General features: G+C 50.3%; 1 protein-coding gene and 1 long non-coding RNA gene across 3 annotated transcripts in view; both read left to right on the top strand.

Moving 5' to 3' along the window:
- The window catches only part of bcar1 (BCAR1 scaffold protein, Cas family member), a 32,464-nt gene extending 12,343 nt beyond the window's left edge, over positions 1 to 20,121 (top strand). The window contains 7 exon segments of the mRNA XM_048973669.1: positions 12,106 to 12,197; positions 12,199 to 12,250; positions 14,958 to 15,071; positions 15,168 to 15,239; positions 15,241 to 16,353; positions 16,935 to 17,024; positions 18,225 to 20,121. Of these exon segments, the coding sequence (XP_048829626.1) occupies positions 12,106 to 12,197; positions 12,199 to 12,250; positions 14,958 to 15,071; positions 15,168 to 15,239; positions 15,241 to 16,353; positions 16,935 to 17,024; positions 18,225 to 18,734 (2,043 nt within the window). The 3' untranslated portion in view covers positions 18,735 to 20,121.
- LOC125706843 (uncharacterized) lies at positions 8,283 to 10,102 on the top strand. Of its 2 annotated transcripts, none has more exons than XR_007382081.1 (3): positions 8,283 to 9,277; positions 9,351 to 9,406; positions 10,004 to 10,102. It is a non-coding gene; the product is annotated as an uncharacterized LOC125706843 (long non-coding RNA). The 2 variants fall into 2 exon arrangements; XR_007382080.1 differs by lacking the exon at positions 10,004 to 10,102 and adding an exon at positions 9,580 to 9,779.
- Positions 20,122 to 21,483: the final 1,362 nt, after the last annotated feature.

The following is a 21,483-nucleotide window of genomic DNA, read 5'->3' as shown; positions in this document are numbered from 1 at the left end:
CTAATACTAGTGGGGATAATGCTAGCAGTGCTAATACTAGTAGGGATAATGCTAGCAGTGCTAATACTAGTGGGACTAATGCTAGCAGTGCTAATACTAGTGGGGATAATGCTAGCAGTGCTAATACTAGTGGGGATAATGCTAGCAGTGCTAATACTAGTGGGACTAATGCTAGCAGTGCTAATACTAGTGGGACTAATGCTAGCAGTGCTAATACTAGTGGGACTAATGCTAGCAGTGCTAATACTAGTGGGACTAATGCTAGCAGTGCTAATACTAGTGGGGATAATGCTAGCAGTGCTAATACTAGTGGGGATAATGCTAGCAGTGCTAATACTAGTGGGGATAATGCTAGCAGTGCTAATACTAGTAGGGATAATGCTAGCAGTGCTAATATTAGTAGGGATAATGCTAGCAGGGCCAATGTAAACAGTGCTGATAGCAGCACTAACACAAACAGCACGGTTGAGGGTGGTGCGAACATGAGCTGGACTAATGCAAGCTGGGCTAATGCTAGTGGGGCTATTATGAACAGAAGTAATGCTAGCAGGGTTAGCATGAGCCAAGCTGATGCTAGGAGGGTTACTCCAAGCAAAGCTAATACTGGTGGGGCTAACGTGAGCAGGACTAATTCTAGCGGGGCTTTCACACGCAAAGCCAGTCATCTGAAGTGAGGTGGAGTGTTTGGAGGCTGAAGGTGGGGTTAGACATTCTGGAGCATTTGGGGTAACTCTGAGGGTCCACCACCCATTCAGCAGGTGCCATTGAAACCCCCCCCCCCCCCATCAGCTGTGGGACAGGTGCAGACACTCAAGGAGCTGCCCCACAAAAACTTCAAAGCCGCCCCCGTACCCTGGACTGCTCGTCCCTTGCGTGTCTGCGGTATTCCGTCCTGTACCCCCCCTGCCACAGCCCACATCATGTGACCACCGTCATGGCTGGCATGACCCAGGTGCAGCTGCAGAAGGCCAGCGGTTGTGTAATTACCATGCTAAATGACGAGACTATTAACCCTAGGTGACTGGGCACCCCCATCCCCCACATTTGCCGGGCGTGACGTGGAGTAGGCACGCTGGAGCACCAGATGCGCAGGAACCCGGCGAGAGAGGAAGTCCCTTCCGAAGGGGGTGCAGACTTGACTGAATGGTGCAGGAAATGGCGCAATTAGTGGGTTTTTGTTTGCCGGGGAACGCAGGCTTGGTGGAGGTTTCAGGTAAAGAAAGGCTATTCACGCCAGTTCTCTCTTCCAACGTGAAAGACGGTGCTAGTGCAGGGGTTGGGCTGACTCACTGACGATTGTGAGATGTTTCAACTCCACCGCTGTTTTGCGATGCCGTTTGTCTGTTTGTGTTGCCCCAGTGTCATGAAATGTTTGCCTGGTGCCACCTATCCTGGGAGTTAACACTAAACGAAAGCAGATCTCCTGATATACCCGAGATTTGCCTGGTAATCAGGTGGTCCCGTTAGATCCTCAGGGTTGTGGTTTCCATTTGATCCTGCCCTTAGCGAAGGGCACCTTGGCAACTCCCAGGAGCACCTTTGATCTCCTACTCCTTTTGTTGGGTTACTTTTGGTCTGCATTGCCACCTGTCCCTCTCCACAACACTCTTTTCAGTTCACTAACTCGTGATAAAATGTCTTTTTTCCCTTGCTTTTTGTAGCGATAATTTTCAGGGTGTCTGCCTGGAGAGTTAATGTACAACCTCTGGTCTCTTTGAAGTATGACCCCACCTGAGTGGGGGCCGCTTATCTGCAGGAACATGCTGCGGGGACGGGATATGGACCTGGTGGCCACTGGGGAGGTCGAGCAGGGCACCAGTCATGGATGGCACCTCCACCATGCCCTCCACACCTAAACACTCCATTTCCATAATCCATGATCCAGGGCACAAATTTGGACTTTGAGGGTGGCGCGGGATCATAAATGACGAGGAAGGAGGGGGGCTCCCGTGTGCGTTTGATCGTTCCTTTCAGGAGCTCGTCATTCGCATGTTAGCTAATGTTGTTAGTGTCGCAAAGGATTATGGGATTTTCTTAATGGTCAGTCCACACTTTATGCAAAGGATTATGGGATTTTTATAGTGGTCAGTTCCCCCCTTTACGCGAAGGATTATGGGATCTTCATAATCGTCAGTCCGTGCTTAAGGACCGCACGTCTGACAGCTCAAGCTCTGATTCTTCATGCAGCCGTGACCAGGTCTGCGATTATTCGCGTTCAGCACGACGAATGCTGCCATCAAGCTCGCTACTTTTCCCGAGAAACAGCAGATGTCTTAGAACTTTGGACTCTGTTTTTGTGTTGTGTTTGGAACGTATTGCTGTCGGCTTTGATATTCAAGTTCGTAAGAGTGATGCATTCCCTGAGATGCTGAGCTGCGACCCAGGTCCAGCAGCCCTGCGGAATTTGGCCCTGTCCCTATCTGTGCTCCTAGAAAGTATGTAAATCCTGCCCCGGCTCCTCCACAGTCTGCCAGTCAGATTTTGTGATGAAAGGCCGTCTTTTACAGCCATTGCAGTCTGCGCCCTTTCAGACGGAGCTCATTCGATTTGCCGCATGCCCTCAAAGGTCACCCCGCTCTGTCAGTACCACCCCCTTACCCCTTCTGCGGGCTGCCAGGGATTGCTGGCCCCCCTCCAGCAAGTGGACAGTGATCCTGAGGAAAAGATGCCCCCACCCCCCGGGAACTTGATGACAGGGAAGGTTTGCTTTTTAATTCCTCTGGGGAGGAGGGGGGGAGTCTCCGGCTGTCGTCGGCTGATGTAACAGTTATAGCTGCGTGTCACTGTCACTGTCACTGTCACTGTCACTGTCACTGTCACTGTGATGTGTCCCTGAGCAGGAGCGTTCCACAGCTACAAGGGTGGATGTGATTGATACACTAGTAAGGAGGGCAGTTAATGATTGATAAATTTAAAACCCCTGTAAATAGTTCAGTAAAGGGTGGATGTCTCTCATAGCTCTGTACGTAGGTCAGTAAAGGGTGGATGTGTCTGATAGCTCTGTACGTAGGTCAGTAAAGGGTGGATGTGTCTGATAGCTCTGTACGTAGGTCAGTAAAGGGTGGATGTGTCTGATAGCTCTGTACGTAGGTCAGTAAAGGGTGGATGTGTCTGATAGCTCTGTACGTAGGTCAGTAAAGGGTGGATGTGTCTGATAGCTCTGTACGTAGGTCAGTAAAGGGTGGATGTGTCTGATAGTTCAGTACGTAGGTCAGTAAAGGGTGGATGTGTTTGATGTCCTTGCTTTCCTGCCTGCTGTAATTACTTCACCACCTGCAGGATATCATTTTCTGCTCTACTAATGGTGAGAGAGACAAATTTGCTGCCTGAAACCACAAGAGAGGGAGCGAGGGGTGGAGTTTTTTTAAAACACGCTGGGTTTGCGCTGGCCCTTTCATTACCCCCTCGGTTGTGGGGGTGGGAGTGGCCAGTGACCGGGGGCCCTCCTGCAAAGGAGGTTTTGCCCTTGGCACAGATGTCAGCTGCTGTAAACATACACCTGCAGCAGGGGGTGGGAGGTGAGGAAGGAGCTCGTCCCCTTTACCCTCTACACGCCATCGAGCCAAAATGGCCTCTGTTTTGTGCAGTAAATGAAACAGTTAGCTTCCCCCAACCAGGCCCCTGCCTTCCGCCCATAGACTGCAAACTCTCGGAAGACTGAGTGGCTACATTCCCTATCCTGGTGGAAATCTTTTTGGGGAAAATATCCCCATTTTCTGCTGGGGAAATCTGCACGTTAAATTTTTACATAATTAATGTTGTTTAGCTTCTTAACAGCATCTTTATAAATTAGTTTGGGGTTAGGATTAGTGAATTATCCAACCATCTATCCATCTTCCAAACCGCTTATCCTACTGGGTCGCGGGGGGGTCCGGAGCCTATCCCGGAAGCAATGGGCACGAGGCAGGGAACAACCCAGGATGGGGGGCCAGCCTATTGCAGGGAGTTAGTGAATTATGATAAATGGTAAATCCTTTATTTGCCATTTTCACAAGTACTTTGGAATGATTCTCTTCCCCTTGTGAAATATCCCCACAATGTGATAATAACCTGTTTTTTTGACGCTAAGGTCATCATTATTGGGATTATGGTTTTGCCCATGAAAATGAAATGAGAGTCCCCACAAAGATATGAATATAAATGTGTGTGTGTGTGTGTGTGTGTGTGAGAGAGAGAGAGAGAGAGAGAGAGATGCTCTGGTGTCAAGGTTAGCTACGATTTAAGTTAACATATTAGTTTTGTAATTACTTTACGGTATAGCAGCAATGATGTACGCCAAGCAACAACTGCATCATAAAAAACATAATTATATGCTATTAATACAAAGGTCAGTGGCAGGGCCACTGCATGCTGCTGTCTGCCACACTTCACTGGAAAGAATGATGCAGTGCTTCTCTTACCCATATTTAAAAGTTTGGTTATTTTCTTCCTCGAGAAGCGTTTTGCCGCTTCCTTCCCTTTTTGCGATGCAAATTGCCCGTTTATTTGTTTGCTGTTGTTTTTTAATCCTCCTCTATTTCCCATTAGGTTGTTGCAGTTTCTAAGCACGCACTTCTTAATCAAAACGTACCTTTGTCATGCTAATAATGCCTGTTGAAATGGATTCAGGTAAACCTGGGGACTGAGATAGAGCAGAGGGGGTGGGGGGTTGGAGGGCCACAGTCCCAGAAGCAATGTGAGGAATTTGTTATAGAATAGTGCTGCTGGAGGCTGGTGTTTCGGGAGGCAGGATTAACAAGCCGGGTTGTTCCTGTTCCTCTGTAAATCTGTTCTGCTTGGCTGGGCCCGATGCCCCCTCCCTGCACTCTGACCCCAGCCGTGTCGCCTACCTGCTGTTGGCTCCGTCACCCAGTGTCTGGTGCTGGACGAATGCCCACCTGCACCCGCCTCGGTTATAATGCCAGTTCCAGGTTTCGAGTGGCTTGACCCTGACGGTGCCCTCTGCCACGACCACAGGGTGCAGGAATCCTGGTGACCCCTTTGAACCGCCTAACCCAGAGCAACATGCATCCAGATTGGTTTTTACTACACCTTCAGAGCTCGGCCTGGTCCAGATGGGAGGACATTCATAGGGTTCTCTAGCTTCCGTTGATGAGGTCAGTCTCAGATAATGCTTCTTCAGATATGGGGCCAGAACGTTCCTCTCCTTCTGTGCAGGTCAGACACAAAGCACCAGCATGGATCTCTGTCCAGAGAATAGCCTCACGATCTAAAGTCATTCACCGGAGAACAATGGCTTGCCCATTCAGAGCTGCCCCCCCCACCAATCCCCACCCCAGCTAGGAGATGAGACAGCTTGTGCCACAGATGGGATGTCACCCGGCAGTGGTGGCTGGGATGGAGATTGCCGTAGGGGGATTCACATGCAGACCACAGGAAGTTGACGGGCAGGCGAGAGTCTTGCTTGTAGGTTCTACATCCATCCTGTGCCCCGTCCCCTGCAGTTCACCTGTTGTGTTCAGATCTGGATAAAGCGTGATGCTGCTGTGCATTGTCACACTTTCACAATGTGCTGCTGGGCAGAGCAGCGGAAACCTGGAGCATTTGTTGTTTGAGGGCAGTAATGAGTCCCAGCCACTTAGTAACTCACACATATTATAGCTGCTAACAAGATTTAGCAGGGAGCACTTAACCTATGTGGGGTTATAATTAGTTAGATAGTTACTTAATCTCCATGAGGCAGACGGAGGTGTTTTCATGCTAGACAGCTAGTCTGCAGTTTTTATGGTATAAGCCGTGGCGTCTCGGCAGAAGTGGGGCTGCCTCAGAGGTGTTGTGACGATGAGTTTTCTCTTAGCCCCGTACGCGAAGTAGTATCTATAAAACATACAGCTTCTCCACAGATGGACAGGGTGTCGTGACACTGCATGGACTGGCACTGGTGCCATTTGTTGGGATTGACAGAGGGGGTGTGGGCACTGCAATCTGCTGTAGTGTGACCCTTTCGGGAGTTTTATAGTGTCCCATAACATGACATGGGGACAGCTGCACAAGACTGATGTTCAATACCATTCAAAAGTCCATTATTGTTCTGGTGCTTTTATTGACAACCCCCCCCCCCCCATCCCTGTGCCCCTTTGTGACATCACCGCACCTCAATGGAATGTTGGAAGTGACACACCTTCTTTCCTTTGTGACATCATAATCACGGCCCATTGCAACGCTGACCCCTGGGCAGTTGCCCATCCAACTCAAGGGTCACTGATAGCCTATTTAAACACAGATAAGAAGATCCCTCAAGCGTTCACCTCCCTTTTCTTACCCTTTATTGATAGTTTAGCCTGGGGGTTGTCAACCTTCCCTAAACCGAGGACAGACTACAGCTAAAGACTCCCAACCACTACTGTGTGATTTTATATAAATAAGAGCTATGGAGTAGGCCAGGGGAGCTAGTAACATGCATTACATGCAGTGCATGGAAATATCAACACTGTATCTCATCAAGTTTTCCTGGGAACCCTTGCTAGACAGATCTGTAATTCATGCTGTGCTCCACTCCCTCTCCCTCCCCAGGGCATTTTAATTTTGATTAGAAAAGATTAAAGATAAATGCAGAAAGCAGGCGTCAGCCATTTTGAAGTGCTAATATTATGATAACGGCTCCTGTAGTTTTACTTAATCTGTTAAATTATTCTGGGGATCCTTCCACTTGAGATGCCAGGTTAAGAGATTATGCCAGATTAGGGTATCTGACTAGGGAAGCATAAACTGGATTCACTTGCCAGCCACAGGCAGAGACAAGTGACGAGCAGCCCCACAATGCAGATCTTCTTTGTTCTGCGTGCAAGATTTATGTTTGCTGCATTTGACATCCCATATTTGCCTCCTGAAAGCTTGTTAAAATTGCAAGCGGGGTTTCGTGGATCAAGAGGTATGAATGGAGCACGTAGCGCTCATTTCAATATGGGAAATCAGCCAGAACGTGCACATCTGCAGTACAGAGAGAAAACAGAAGCGTGGAAATAGAAATGGCTGCACAAACTGTCCCTTTTCACCCTGCTTTGTTTTGAATCGTCACTGACTTGTTTAGTTCACTAACCAAGGGTCTCAATATATCAAAGCTTTCTGGGGGGGGGGGGGGGGGGTCAAGCAGATACTGCCTATTTGGTCCTGCCATCTTTTCGCCTGGAATAATAAGAGACATGACAGAACAGGAACGGCCTGCATCTTGTGGGCGGGGTCCTCATGTACAGGCCATGCATGACTGTACATTGATCCACAAAATCTCTTCTTTATGCTGGCAGATGTGACCCTCAATCTGCGGCAGTCTGCCCTGTGCCTAAAGCATTTGAATGTTTACTCTGAGTGCTGATGTCATCGCTCATTCGGTGTACTTCACTGTGTTAATAATCTCCCTCCCAAATATGAAATATTAATGAACCTTTCGGGCTCGTTCGTTGTAATGTGCAATATTTATGTGCTTAAAATGCTTACTTGCACTGTCAGCTTGGAGATTAACTGGAGTGCACTGCCTCTCCCAGTCCGGCTTCTCCTGAGGGAGATCGCTGCGGACGCGGCAGAAATGAGTGTGAAGGTGTGCTCCGGTGAGAGAAGTGAGACGCCGGGGTGAGGTGCAGAGCAGGCTTGGAGGCAACTTGTTTGTGCTGGTAGTGAAGATGAGGAGACATTGACCGGGGACACATTTAATGAAACACCTGCTGCCGATTCGTTAGCGCGTCCAAACCGTGTCCACGGCAGCGTGGCAAATGCGACCCATTACCGGGGGGTGGGGAGCCAGGGTGAGGAATGCAAAGGCAGGGTGGGGGCTAAGGGGGGGGTGGGCGTCTAATGGTGATAGGAAAATGAAAGCCCGATAGTTGGCAGTAATGACTTATGACAGGGACGAATCGGGGGTGTCAGCCCGGGACAATGCGCTGCTATTGTCTCTGAAGGAAAATATAGTAGCTAACCCTTAAATTCCTGACATACGCAGTCGTCAGACCTCCACCTGTTCCACAGATTTACAGCTGTATGGTTATTAAGCGTTTTTTTTCCCCTTCTTCTTTTTCCCGGCCGTCATAAATAAACACGGCAGATAGATACAGACACGCTGAGATAGGAGACTAGTTAACAAATGAGGCCCCTTGAGCATTTCGGTTCTCTCGTCCTTTTTGACTGCGCTGTCTTTCCTCGGAGGCTGCCAGGATTGTGGACACTCCAGATGGAGGTGAGAGGGGCCAGGCTGTCTGAGGAGGAATCGGCCCTCTGCTGCAGCATTGTGAGGACTGCACCCAGGGAGGGTGGGGAAAGGGGGGGGGGCAGCGGTAGGTGGGAGGAGGAAATTAATGCAAATGTGTTGTCAGGTTTACTTAAAGTGTGAAGACTTAATTACCTATCAAGCTGTAGCTCTCTCTGAGTGGCCATTGGTTGTTCACAAGCGTCCCCATTGAGAGAGATGGTGGTGTGAGTCAAGGGACAACGATTATGAGCGGACACTGAAGCATCATGACACTTCATTAGCACAGAATGAGGTATGTGCTGTCATGGTGTGGTAGCTATAGTAGATATAATAGTTTAAAGTGATAGTTTAAGGTGTTGACTTTCACTGGTATATAGTTTAAGGTGTTGACTTTCACTGGTATATAGTTTAAGGTGTTGACTTTCACTGGTATATAGTTTACCGTGTTGACTACTCAGTTTTACAAGTAGATTGTTTAACATGCTGACTCTCACCGGTAGGTAGTTTAACATGTTGATAGTTTAGCGTGTTGTCCCTCACTAGTATATCTGTTAAAGCATTGAAAGTTTAACATGTTGACTTTCACCCGTAAATAGTTTAACATTCTGCTACCACTGGTAGATAGTTTAACATGCTGACTCTCACCGGTAGACAGTCTCTTCACAGTCAAGTAGCTCTCCCACACAGTTCCTGTTTTAGTGTTTTCTCTACTTCACTGGCAGTTCCCAATTCAGCATCCCAGGGTCTTGTCCAACATAGTTTCTGCCAGTTCTGTTCATAACATTGTTACTTTGTATAGAGGTATAGCTGTGCTCTTCGTAGAGATGTAGCTCTGTGCTCTGCACAGAAGTGTAGCCGTGTGCTCTGTGTAGTGGCGTAGCTCTGTGCTCTGCATAGTGGTGTAGCCTTGTTCTCTGAGTTGGAAGTGTAGCTATGTGCTATTAGTAGAGTTGTAGAGATGTGCTCTATGTACAATTGTAGCTCTGTGCGCTACATTGAGCTGTAGCTCCCTGCTCTGCATAGAGGTGTAGCTCTCTGTTCTGTGTAGAAATGTAACAGTGTTCTTTGTAGAGGTGTAGCTCTGTGCTCTGCATAGAGGTGTAGCTCTCTGTTCTGTCTAGAAATGTAACAGTGTTCTGTGTAGAGGTGTAGCTTTGTGCTCTGCATAGAGATGTAGCTCTGTGTTCTATGTAGAGGTGTAGCTCTGTGCTCTGCATAGAGATGTAGGTCTGTACTCTTTGTAAAGGTGTAGCTCTGTGTTCTGTATAGAGGTGTAGCTCTCTGTTCTGTCTAGAAATGTAACAGTGTTCTGTGTAGAGGTGTAGCTTTGTGCTCTGCATAGAGATGTAGCTCTGTGCTCTGTGTATAGGTGTAGCTCTGTGCTCTGCATAGAGATGTAGGTCTGTGCTCTTTGTAAAGGTGTAGCTCTGTGTTCTGTATAGAGGTGTAGCTCGGTGCTCAGCATTGAGATGTAGCTCTGTGTTCTCTGTTGGTGTAGCTATGTGGCCTGTGTAGAGGCATAGCATTAGGACTCTGCATAGGGATTTTGCTCTGTGCTCTGTGTAGAGGTGTAGCTCTGTGCTCTGTGTAGAGGTGTAGCTCTGTGCTCTGTGTAGAGGTGTAGCTCTGGGGCCCTGCATAGGGATTTAGCTCTGTGCTCTCTGTTGGTGTAGCTATGTGGTCTGTGTAGAGGCATAGCATTAGGACTCTGCATAGGGATTTTGCTCTGTGCTCTGTGTAGAGGTGTAGCTATGTGGTCTGCATAGAGATGTAGCTCTGTGCTCTGTGTAGAGGTGTAGCTCTGTGCTCTGCATAGAGATGTAGGTCTGTGCTCTTTGTAAAGGTGTAGCTCTGTGTTCTGTATAGAGGTGTAGCTCGGTGCTCAGCATTGAGATGTAGCTCTGTGTTCTCTGTTGGTGTAGCTATGTGCTCTGTGTAGAGGCATAGCATTAGGACTCTGCATAGGGATTTTGCTCTGTGCTCTCTGTTGGTGTAGCTCTGTGCTCTGTGTAGAGGCATAGCATTAGGACTCTGCATAGGGATTTTGCTCTGTGCTCTGTGTAGAGGCGTAGCTCTCATTAAAGCCATCGGCTGACTTCATGCCTTCTCTAGCTGAAATTAATTTCTTTTCACAGTTCGCACAAATGTGTGAGCCATTTGACGCGCAGCTGTACTTGGTCCCGCTGGATTCCCTCCAGATCTGTCACCTGACCTGCATGCTGTCGTGCTACATCTTCAGGGCCACGAGCAATTTTCCCCCATAATTCAATCACCATTTAATTCGGCTCACGAGCGGGAGCCGCGGGGGCTGAGGGTGCAGAGGATGCACTCAGCGTCCTCACCCACAGCAGCCGGGACCGGCTTTGCACACCGTTCTGCGGGAGCGCCCCGCAATGGGGGCTGACTTCTCTCTTATTGGTTTCCATGGCTACAGATCAGCAGCATAGGCAGAAATTCCATAGCCAGATCCGTTAGCCAGATTACCATGTGTAATCACCGGTCACATTGTTTTATCTGGCGAATGAAACAGCTTTGATCACTGAGGGGAAATGGTGGGTCTTTCAGCCATGTACCTCCACCCCCTCATTAATAAATAACGTTGTGTCGGGGTTGTCGTTCGGAAACTTGCATTCCTTGCTGTTTTCATTATTTTTGCATGATGGTAAATGCAGCTCATTGCGGCCGGGACACTGGGATACCTTTGGGACTTGCAACCCGAATAGTGCCACTTGAAACCAGGTGTTTTCAGCCAAAGATTCCTTGTTGTTGTACATCTGATTAGAATTTCTTTAGTAAAATGACCCAGTGAGATGTCTGGATAATCGTCTCCCTTCTGAGATATAGGGGAATCTCAGCTCACGGGGGGTTACAGGGGTGGGCGATAGGAGGCGGGATAAGAGACAAATCGGGCCTGACAGCTCCTCTGGGATCCGGCTGGGGAGTTCGGCACATTTCCAGCAGTCCACCTCGTTTACGACGTTATTCTGATGGTCGTTTCTCACGCTGCCGGCCCATGATGCACTGCACCCAAGCATGTAGGCCTCTGCCCCTCCAAGTGTGAACAGCAGGCCGCAGACGAGCCGAGCGGCGCCACAGCTCGCACTGATAGGCCGCCGCAGTGGTGTCACACACGTCTTCCTGGAACCTTGTGGTAACATTTCAGAATGTGGCATCTTGTCGTTCCCACTGCCCTCCTGTCTCACTGCTCTTGCCCCCCCCCCCCCCCCCCCCCCCCCCCCCCAGAGCCGTTCTTCACACTTGATTCACATCACAGTCATGGTGCAAGATGGCTTGCTTTATCTCCACAGTATCTGCTAGTGAGGTGAGGGCTTTTTACTGGCCATATTTACCGACATGGTGTCATACTGGGCAGCAGAAAATAGATGCAAATGTTGCTGCATTTCTTGTGCATGCTCTTCTTGGGTGTGTTTGCAAAGCTGCAAGAGGTCAGGACCCATGACACCAATTTGGGGCACCTTTCAGAGCCTGAATAGGGTGCTGGCCAGTGCTAATCAACAGATGCGTCTTGAGGCCCATGCAGTGAGGCTGGGCGGTGAAGGCTAAATGCTAAAAGTGTTGGAACCGACTGCTCTGCTAACCAGGGATGCGGATGTGAGCGAATTCCATCAAGCAGCGGTATGTAGATGTGTGTGAGGAGGCTTTGGTGGTGAGAGCAGCCTGTACTACTCCCATGCTGTGCTGTCGCTTAGCCGTCATGCTAACGTTGAGAGCGACGCGCTGTTGGTCAGTGTTTCCGTTACGACTAACAGCAGTAGCCAGGGTGCAGTCACACTATCACAGGAACTTCTTTCACCTCGGTTTCGTGTCTTTGTTAGGCTCCGTGACGGGCCGGCCCCGGCTCTAACCAAGTGAATCTTTGCCTAAGGGCCTGGTGGTCACAGACTCCGTCTTACGTCCCCCCATAGGTGGTGGTGCCCACTCGAATCGGACAGGTGTACGTGTATGACACGGGGAAGGCGGAGCAAGACGAGTACGACGTCCCACGGCATCTGGCACCCTTCGCAGGACATCTACGATGTGCCCCCCACCCGGAACCAGTACAACCAGCAGGTAAGGGCAGCGTACAGCGGACCGGTGGGGCCAGTGGGCATGCGGCCTGCATACGATCATAAAAATTGCATTAATGATTCACAGAGGAAGCAAGGTCACAATAGGTCTTTCTAATATGAAGAATAAAAGTGGATATTTTCATCGGGCTGTTCGCAAACCCCTAAGTGGTGTCACGCGACGATGTTCAGCTCCAGCCTCCCCCCTCCCCCCCCAGTCATCATAGTGTTGCCCATTCAGGGTCTGTCTGAACACTCTCAGGCGTTGCTGGTTCTCGGACCCAGTGGTCACCTCTGCCTTCTGCTGGCTCCGGCGTCCAGAGCCATCCTGCTCCCACAGAGCGTTTAATTCCCCATAAATATTCCATGCTGCGCAGTTTGGATCTCGCTGCACGGGTGAGCTGTAGCTTCAGGCCCCTTTTTGGTGGGGTCATTAAGGGGTAGATTTCTGTGTCCGGAGGCAGCTTTTCACAGTTTGGCCTCGGAGAAACAATGTGTTTAATATGACAATAAAAATCTTATTTCCACACTTTGCCATTTCTAATGGGAAATGGTCCCACGACATTCTAAAGCGGCACTGAGGAACATATTTACTGATTTACTGTGTTTATGCAGTTCGACCCGGATGCAGGGCGGTGGGGGGGGGGGGGTTAGGGAACCCAACCCGCCGTGATAGGGAGCCCAAGGCAGCACAGAGGGATGGGGAGACATAAGGGGTACAGATGAGTCAACACCAGCTCCTCTGTTTCCATCCTCCCATTTGAGTTTGATGGGGGGGTTTAATAGCCAGTTTTTCCCCTTGCTGATTCTACTCAGCTGCATATCCGGGCCGGCCTGGTTCACGTTAAACACCATTCTCAGGGGTACAACAGCCGGAACAGTTCCTGGAATCCATCCTGGACATACCTGTGTGCCCTTAGCTACTGTGCCATCTGCTGGCGTGTCTGCGGAGAGCTCAGCCGGTGCCCGTCAGCGGGCAGGCAGCTGAACGCCAGGTCCTTGCGGTCACGCCAATGTTCACAGGCGCCTCATGGCTGGGCTGCATTTGGTAACAAGCTGTCTGACCCTCTTCATTTATTTATGACGCTATGTGGCAGCTCTCAGGGAAAATAATTTTGTTTACATCCATCCACCACGGTTTGCTGAACTCTTGAGCTTTTGATAAATAAATTGATTTGATTTGATTTGATCGGATTGGATCTAATCTGATCTGATCTGATCCAGTCCGATCCTGGGAGCAGAGAAGATCTCTCGTGTGGGCTGGTGGTCAGATTTAGTTCTTTTTGTTGGTCAACTTGGAGCAGCAAACTTTTCGTGGTGTCTGACTTTGAGGTTGTTTTTACCCATGAGTCTCAATGGGGTGGGGGGGATGTTCTATGCATTTTAATGGGGATTAAGGAGCAGCCAGGGAGCCTGCCTGTCACTCGACAAGGGCGCACCCCGTCGGTGTTTGGTATTCCTCACGCAGATCTGCATTGATCTCGCACGGCCCCAATCAGTAGAACACGCCTCAGCATGAATATGTATATCGCTGTGAAGCTGACTGCGTACGTGCGTGTACAAATGCGTGTGCGTGTCGGCGCGTGCGGGCCATGAGCTCGTGCCTGCGTGTTCGAGCTCACGGATAGATTCTGCTATCCTGCGGGAGCAGATAACCCCACGTAACCCCTCACAAGAGTATGAAATGTGGACTCGATAGCAAGCCAGCAGTCGCTTTTCATTTATTTATGGTCTATTCATATTCATATGTAAGCGTCAGCTTGATAAGCCAACTGGCAACTGAATGAATAAATGAATGAATGAATGACTGAATCGGTAATGCCCCGGACTGCACTATATTAGCATTGCTAAAGCCCTAAGCACACCTTCAGAGGATAAGTGGCCCAGGTCTCTACTCTCAGGGATGCAAACCTGAAGCCCCCGTTATGTTAGACTTGTGCGGTGAGCTCCATTCTGGGGCAGCCCACCCGGCCCACGGACAGTAAATCCATTCCTCACCGGAGGTGTGAAGCACAGCCTTCCTGCCGCGGGAATCAATGTCGTTCTCAAGCAGCCCCCCCCTGCACCTGAACGTTTCGCCCGCTCAGAGCAGACATGCTAGAGCGAGGTGGCGGAGAGGGGGTAATAGAATTTTCTGGTAAGACGGTGGCTCTGCCGGGGTAGCTAGAGCAGGGGTGGGCAATCTCATCCAGAAAGGGCCGCTGTGTGTGCAGGTTTTCACTGCAACTCTCTCATTAGATTATTAATTAGAGGACTGATTGGCTGAAGAGTCCTCACACCCGTTTTTGAATAGCTGACCTAAAGTTTACCCCAAAAACCTGCACACACAGCGGCCCTTTGCGGGTAAGACTGCCCACCCCTGGGCTAGAGTTTAAGACAGAAAAACAGCTCCACCCCATTAGCTTCTCATTAAAGTGAATCACGCTGACGAGCTCTTGAGAGCTTGATTTAATTAGCCGCCTTGCTTTCGGCTTCACTGCTGAACTGGCCAGATCTAGCTGCCGCGATTGAACGTGGTCTTCCGCTGCCTGTAGCACCTCCGAGTGTCAGCGTGAGGAATTGCAGTCGGTGCTGCTGCAGTGTCGTGGGTAATTGCTCCGTCTGTGTGATTCGGTGATACCTGGTTGTGTGCCGCTCTGGGACAGACGCTGTGTGCATGTGATTATTGTATACATGCGAAGATCATTTTAACTCTCTTCCCCCCTCTCTAGGTGTACGACACGCCCCCCATGGCCGTGAAGGGACCCCCAAGGCAAGAGAGTGGCCAGGAGATCTATGACACTCCGCCCAGCATAGACAAGAGCCAGGCTCTGTCCCAACAAATGGTTAGAGATTGTCTCTGTATCCCCCCCCTCCCAAATCCTGGAACGGCCCCCTGTCGCTCAGGCACTCACAGCTGATGCCTCTCTGCCCCTCCCCAGGTGTACGACTTCCCTCCCTCTGTCAGCAAGGACGTGCCAGACGGCCCCATCAGGGAAGAGACGTACGACGTGCCCCCCCCATTTCGTGAAGGCGGCAAGCCCCGAAAACAAGACCCCGGGTCCCAGCCCGGCCCCTGAGGATGTGTACGACGTGCCGCCCCCCACTCTGCCGGGCAGGTGGCCCTCGGACAGCCCGGCTCTCGGCCAGGAGGTGTACGACATCCCGGCCAGCCTGAGGCCTGGTGTCTCCTGCGGGCGGGTACAGGACGTGTACGACTTCCCACGCGAGCGGCCGGCCGGCAGTGAAGACGGCGACGACTATGTGTACGATGTGCCGCCGCAGGTAGTGCGTGACGCAGCCTCGGCGACAGGGGGCACTGAGGAGCTTAGCGTCAGCTTCAAGCGGCTCTCGGCCTCCAGCACGGGCAGCACGCGTAGCAATCTCTCCACCTCCTCCCTGGACCTGGTGCCCGTCAAGGAGTCATCGTCATGCTCCTCCTCGGCCGGTGCGGGCCGCCTGAACCTGGAGCTCGAGCCCGCCATGGAGCGGCTGGTGCGCCTGCAGCAGGCCGTGGAGGGCTCCGTCTCCTTGCTCATGTCCTTCGTCAGCGGGAACTGGCGCAGCGCCCAGCAGATGGAGGCCAGCCTCCCAGCGCTACGGCAGGCCGTTGAACGCGTCAAGGTGTCCGTCAGGGAGCTGCTGGAGTTCGCCCGTGGCGCTGTGGCCAACGCTGCCCTGGCACCCGACCGCACGCTGCAGGCCAAGCTGAGCAGGCAGCTCCACAAGATGGAAGAAGGTTACCAGGGGCTCCTGCAGCACAGCCAGTCGCTGGACGGCACAGGCTGGGCCCTGGGTGCCCTGCTGGCCCCGCCCCCTGGCGGCGACGACCTGGACCGCCTGGTCATGTGCTCGCGGGGCGTGCCAGACGACACTAAACAGCTGGCCTCCTTCCTGCATGGCAACGCCACGCTGCTGTTCAGGAAGGCCAAGCAGCAGCCTGCTGAGGCACCGGGCAACAACAATAACGTCTCGGCCTATCAGACGGGGCTGCCCGAGAGGACCAACATCCAGTCCCGCCCCCTGCCCTCACCGCCCAAGTTCACGACGGAGGAGGAGTCCCAAGAGAGGCCATATGACACCACGGAGGAAGGCTGGATGGAAGACTACGATTACGTGCATTTACAGGTACTGCTCCTGAGTCACGGTCGATGGCACAGGAAATGGTGAACTGAAAAGGATCGGCAGTCTGGTTAATGTTTCATACAGCCCAACAAATTCACCAGGCACTAATAAACAGGGAATGGTTGTCTTCCATTAATCAGTACTGGCCAAGGGGAACGCTGAGAGCATATCGCATGTTCCCAATGCAGAGCCCTAACCCCCTGTAACAGCCTCCCCTCACACTCATCGCAACACCCATGCATCACACCCATGATGCTTTACAGTGTTATGCAGCAGGGGACATATTAAGACACATCAACACATGAGTGGCTTCATGTCTGCGTGTGGCTTTTAATGTAGGACGAACCGTGACAAAGTTGTTCCTTATATGGGTATATGAGGAACGACATCCTTCACTGCATAATATATAGCATCCGATGGCATAACTTTGAATGGTGTGTGAGTGGTGTGTGAGTGCGTGTGTGTGTGTGTGTGTGTGTGCTGTTTGTGCTGTGTGTGCCTGCGGTGTCTTTGCATGTGTCTGCATTTGTGGACCTGAAATGCCATTTGAGGTAATGCCTGTTTCCCATCTGTGGCATTTTCAGGGGAAGGAAGAGTTTGAGAAAAACCAGAAGCAGTTGCTGGAAAAGGGAAACATCATCCGACAAAACAAAAGCCAGCTGGAGCAGCAGCAGGTGTGTCTGTCTGTCTGCTGTCTCCTGTTTGTGCGTGATGCTCTACCTGTCTGTCTTTGCATATTACTGTGCCTGTGTGTGATGCTCTGCCTGTCTGTCTTTGCATATTACTGTGCCTGTGTGTGATGCTCTACTTGTCTGTCTTTGCATATTACTGTGCCTGTGTGTGATGCTCTGCCTGTCTGTCTTTGCATATTACTGTGTCTGTGCGTGATGCTCTACCTGTCTGTCTTTGCATATTACTGTGCCTGTGTGTGATGCTCTGCCTGTCTGTCTTTGCACATTACTGTGCCTGTGCGTGATGCTCTGCCTGTCTGTCTTTGCGCATTACTGTGCCTGTGAGTGATGCTCTGCCTGTCTGTCTTTGCACATTACTGTGCCTGTGTGTGATGCTCTGCCTTCCTGTCTTTGCACATTACTGTGCCTGTGCATGATGCTCTGCCTGTCTGTCTTTGCTCATTACTGTGCCTGTGCATGATGCTCCGCCTGTCAGTCTATGCACATTACTGTGCCTGTGCATGATGCTCTGCCTGTCTGTCTTTGCACATTATTGTGCCTGCGCGTGATGCTCTGCCTGTCTGTCTTTGCACATTACTGTGCCTGTGCGTGATGCTCTGCCTGCTGTCTTTGCACATTACTGTGCCTGTGCGTGATGCTCTGCCTGCTGTCTTTGCACATTACTGTGCCTGTGCATGATGCTCTGCCTGTCTGTCTATGCACATTACTGTGCCTGCGCGTGATGCTCTGCCTGTCTGTCTTTGCACATTACTGTGCCTGTGCATGATGCTCTGCCTGTCTGTCTTTGCACATTACTGTGCCTGTGCGTGATGCTTGCCTGTCTGTCTATGCACATTACTGTGCCTGTGCGTGATGCTCTGCCTGTCTGTCTATGCACATTACTGTGTCTGTGCTAATGCTCTGTCTAACTATGTGCATAATGTTGCTTTTCTGCCTATGCATATTATTGTGTCCGTTTTTGCATAATGCAGCGTCTGTCTGTCCCTCTGTCTGCATAATGCCGCAAGTTGCTGTGTCTCTGTTGCTGTGCCTTCTGTCTGATTGTGCATGATGTTGTCTGTCTGTCTGTTTGTCTGTATGATGCTGTGTCTCTGTCGCACATTCACCCGAACTTCTGTAGCTATACATAAGAGCTATAAATAATGTTCTTGTAAGGTTGACACCTCTCCCCTACTCACACAGCTGAAACAGTTTGAGCGGTTGGAACAGGAAGTGAGCCGGCCGATCAATAACGACCCATCCGGCTGGAGCCCCCCGTCACACTGTGGCGCATCGCGGGGGGGCCTCAGCGCCGGCGACCGCCAGCTGCTGCTCTTCTACCTGGAACAGTGCGAGGCCAACATCACCACGCTGACCAATGCCGTGGATGCTTTCTACTCCGCCATCGGTGCTAACCAGCCACCCAAGATCTTTGTGGCGCACAGCAAGTTTGTCATCCTGAGCGCGCACAAGTTGGTCTTCATCGGCGACACACTGGCGCGGCAGGCCAAGTCGCCGGAGGTGCGGGCCCGTGTCACGCAGTACAGCAACGCGCTCTGCGAGAAGCTCAAAGACATCGTGGTGAGCACCAAGACGGCAGCTCTGCAGTACCCGTCCGCTGGCGCTGCCCGGGACATGACGGAGCGCGTGCGCGAGCTGGCCACCCGCACACAGCACTTCCGCACGGTGCTCACCCAGCTAGCGGCCATGTGAGGGCGCTCTTGCCCCCTTCCCCCTCCCCCCACGGACCACTGCCTCTTGGGCTTTTATTCTCCTCCAAAATGATGTCTGTCAGACTGGCCAGTTGTGCATGGATCTGTGTAAATACTCAGGCTGCGCTTGGGACGAGTTTCGGAAACAGCATTACTGAAGATCCGAAGAGAGACCGTAGTTTTTAGACTGATCATTATCGCCATTATCACTTTACTGTAACTGCAATGATATGAATTTTAATAGTTGCTATTATTATTATTAAGGACCGAGCTGAAGGCTGCTTCAGTTTTTAACTCGCATATGTAGAAATCCTTAATATAGTTCCCCCCCCCCGGGACAAATTACAGGAAAAAAGAAAAGCCCCTTCCACTTTTTTGTAAATCTAAGGAGAGACCAGCGGGGTGTGGACAATGGAAGACAGGGGCGGGCCACATTGACAGACCAGTAATAGTGTCTTTAGGTCTGCCGTTGTCATGAGACGGGCTCAGCGTGCTAATTAAAGGAGCCCAATTAAGCAGACAGCGTGTGTTTTAATAGAGTCTCTGCTCCGCTGATGAGATTGGGGAGTGATAACATAGGCCTGTGAGCCTGACTGACTGAGACAAGGCTTTCTAGAAGCTTAGGGGGGAGTGGGGGCCCCTACAGGAGCTGTATCGTCGTTTCGGAAGTAAAGGGGTCCATCAGACCGCACGCTGTCTTGAACCCCCACCAGCAAAGACATGCCACGCTCTGATCTGCATTGTGGCAGCAACCCACGCACCCTACCCCCCAGCCTGTCTCCCAGTCCCCGCCTGGACATCTGTGGAGCCTCCTCCTGCAGGCCAGGGGGTCCCTCCTTCCTTGGGGGGGGGTCTTTAGGCAATTGGGGAGTATAAAAAGTCTTCTCTAGCACCACACAAAGGAAACGACACCAGTTTCTGCTAATCTGGGTAAGAAACACATTCACAGCGCAGAGACCCTCGTGTGCTACCACTGCTAATGCTGTGCCAGCACAGCCTCCCCGTCACAGAGAGGGCGTGTCCAGGCAGCCTGTCACGCGCAGGACCTGCCAGCGGACCTGCATGAGCTCTTATTTCTCTAACGAGGACTTTATCGCTCATCTATACCTTTTTTTTCAGACCCTGTTAATATTCTACACATTAGAATGTGTCAGAAACTCCATGGAGAGGAATACAACATGTTGTTGTGTGTAAGTTTGAAGCGAGTGAGAGTACAAGCGTACAAGAATAAGCACCCAAGCGTACTGGTATTTGTTGTACTGGTATTCTGTTCTCGGATATGTGTTGTAAGATTTGAAAATGTTAAGAAATATGTTAAGGACATACTGTGTATTAAGTAACTGGAAAATATATGTTTAATATATTTTCATTAAAAATACGAAGTGCAAGCTGTTTCTTTGCCGGTGCCTGGGGGTTGCGCCCCTGCTCTGAGTTGTCTTTCCTGGGGAGACGTGGGCGTGAATCTTGCTGCACGAGGTCTGCTGTGGCATTTAAGCTCTCGGGGTGACTGGGTCAGCCTCGTCATGCTGGGAATGCGGTCAGGTGGGCACCCAGCCGTTCAGTAACGAGTGCAGGCATCCAGATAGTAACGGAAGGTGCTGGGTTTCAAGCCCATGCTCCGAAGTGCAACCAGTGCAAACAAACGAAAGCTATTGTCATGGTGCTGACATCTGCATGTGGTTACCAGGTTATGGGTGGGAGGCGTGGGTGTGCTGTGGGTATCGAGCTGCAGTGAGGTAGCATTGCCAGTCACCGCTTCTCGATATACCAGCCATAGTCATCTGACCTACTTTCTAAAAAAAAGGTCATTGAAACCATTGATTGCAATTCCCTACTGCAAATAAACAACGAGAATGCTAATTATGCTAATAATTACAACACATGTTTTACCCAGACAGGAATCCATTCGTTCGTTTGCATTAATGTTATTGCATTGCACCTAACCTCAGTCTTAACTTCCTCCTGTATGCGAGTTAAATCGCACGGGGAGATCGGATGCACCAATAAGGCGCTAAAAGCCAACATGCTTTAAAAAGCACACAGCATAAGCCTGAGGAACCCAAATTGGCCCTGATACAGCCTCGCCTGATCGGAGAGACTGCAAGCTTCCCCAGTGACTTGAACTGTCCAATCAGGGTCCTCCATACTCCGTCAGTTGTGTGGCACAGAGTTATTTACTGATAATCGGGGCGATATGAAATCAGCAGGGCCAAGACAATTAACACTTCAAAAAGATGCAAATTGGTATCTAGTCTATAGATTTAACGTCTTAAAGTGATGAAATAATCAGGTAATTTAACAAAATAAAGGGGTTTAAATTTTACATTTGAAAGGAAATAAACATGGTTTCAGGTTTTTTTGTATGTATTTGAAACAATATGAACACAATACTGTCCTCACAAAAAAGATTTAAATGCTTCAGCATTTCATGATTATATCACAGGAGTGCATTATATTTTGAGTCAGAATGATTGTATCATTCTTACATTTAAACAATTAAAACATTTTTTTTTACATTTTAATGCATATTACATCATTTTGACACCAAACTGATTTAAAATAATGTATGCACTGGCAATTAGAAAAGTCATTCAGAAGTTACTATGAGCATTAAACATAGTAATGATTATTAGAGAAAAGGTTCCCCTCCCCAGACACTCAGAGCAGGATAACTGGTTGAACGGCGGATAAATGCGTTATTGGTGGGTGTCTATTCATGCACCTTCTGAACACAGTACAAGGTGACTGAA

Source organism: Brienomyrus brachyistius, chromosome 13 (genome assembly GCF_023856365.1).
Source record: "Brienomyrus brachyistius isolate T26 chromosome 13, BBRACH_0.4, whole genome shotgun sequence".
Classification (NCBI taxonomy): domain Eukaryota; kingdom Metazoa; phylum Chordata; class Actinopteri; order Osteoglossiformes; family Mormyridae; genus Brienomyrus; species Brienomyrus brachyistius.
Note: the sequence above shows the minus strand (reverse complement) of the source record. Positions and strands in the feature narration are given on the sequence as shown.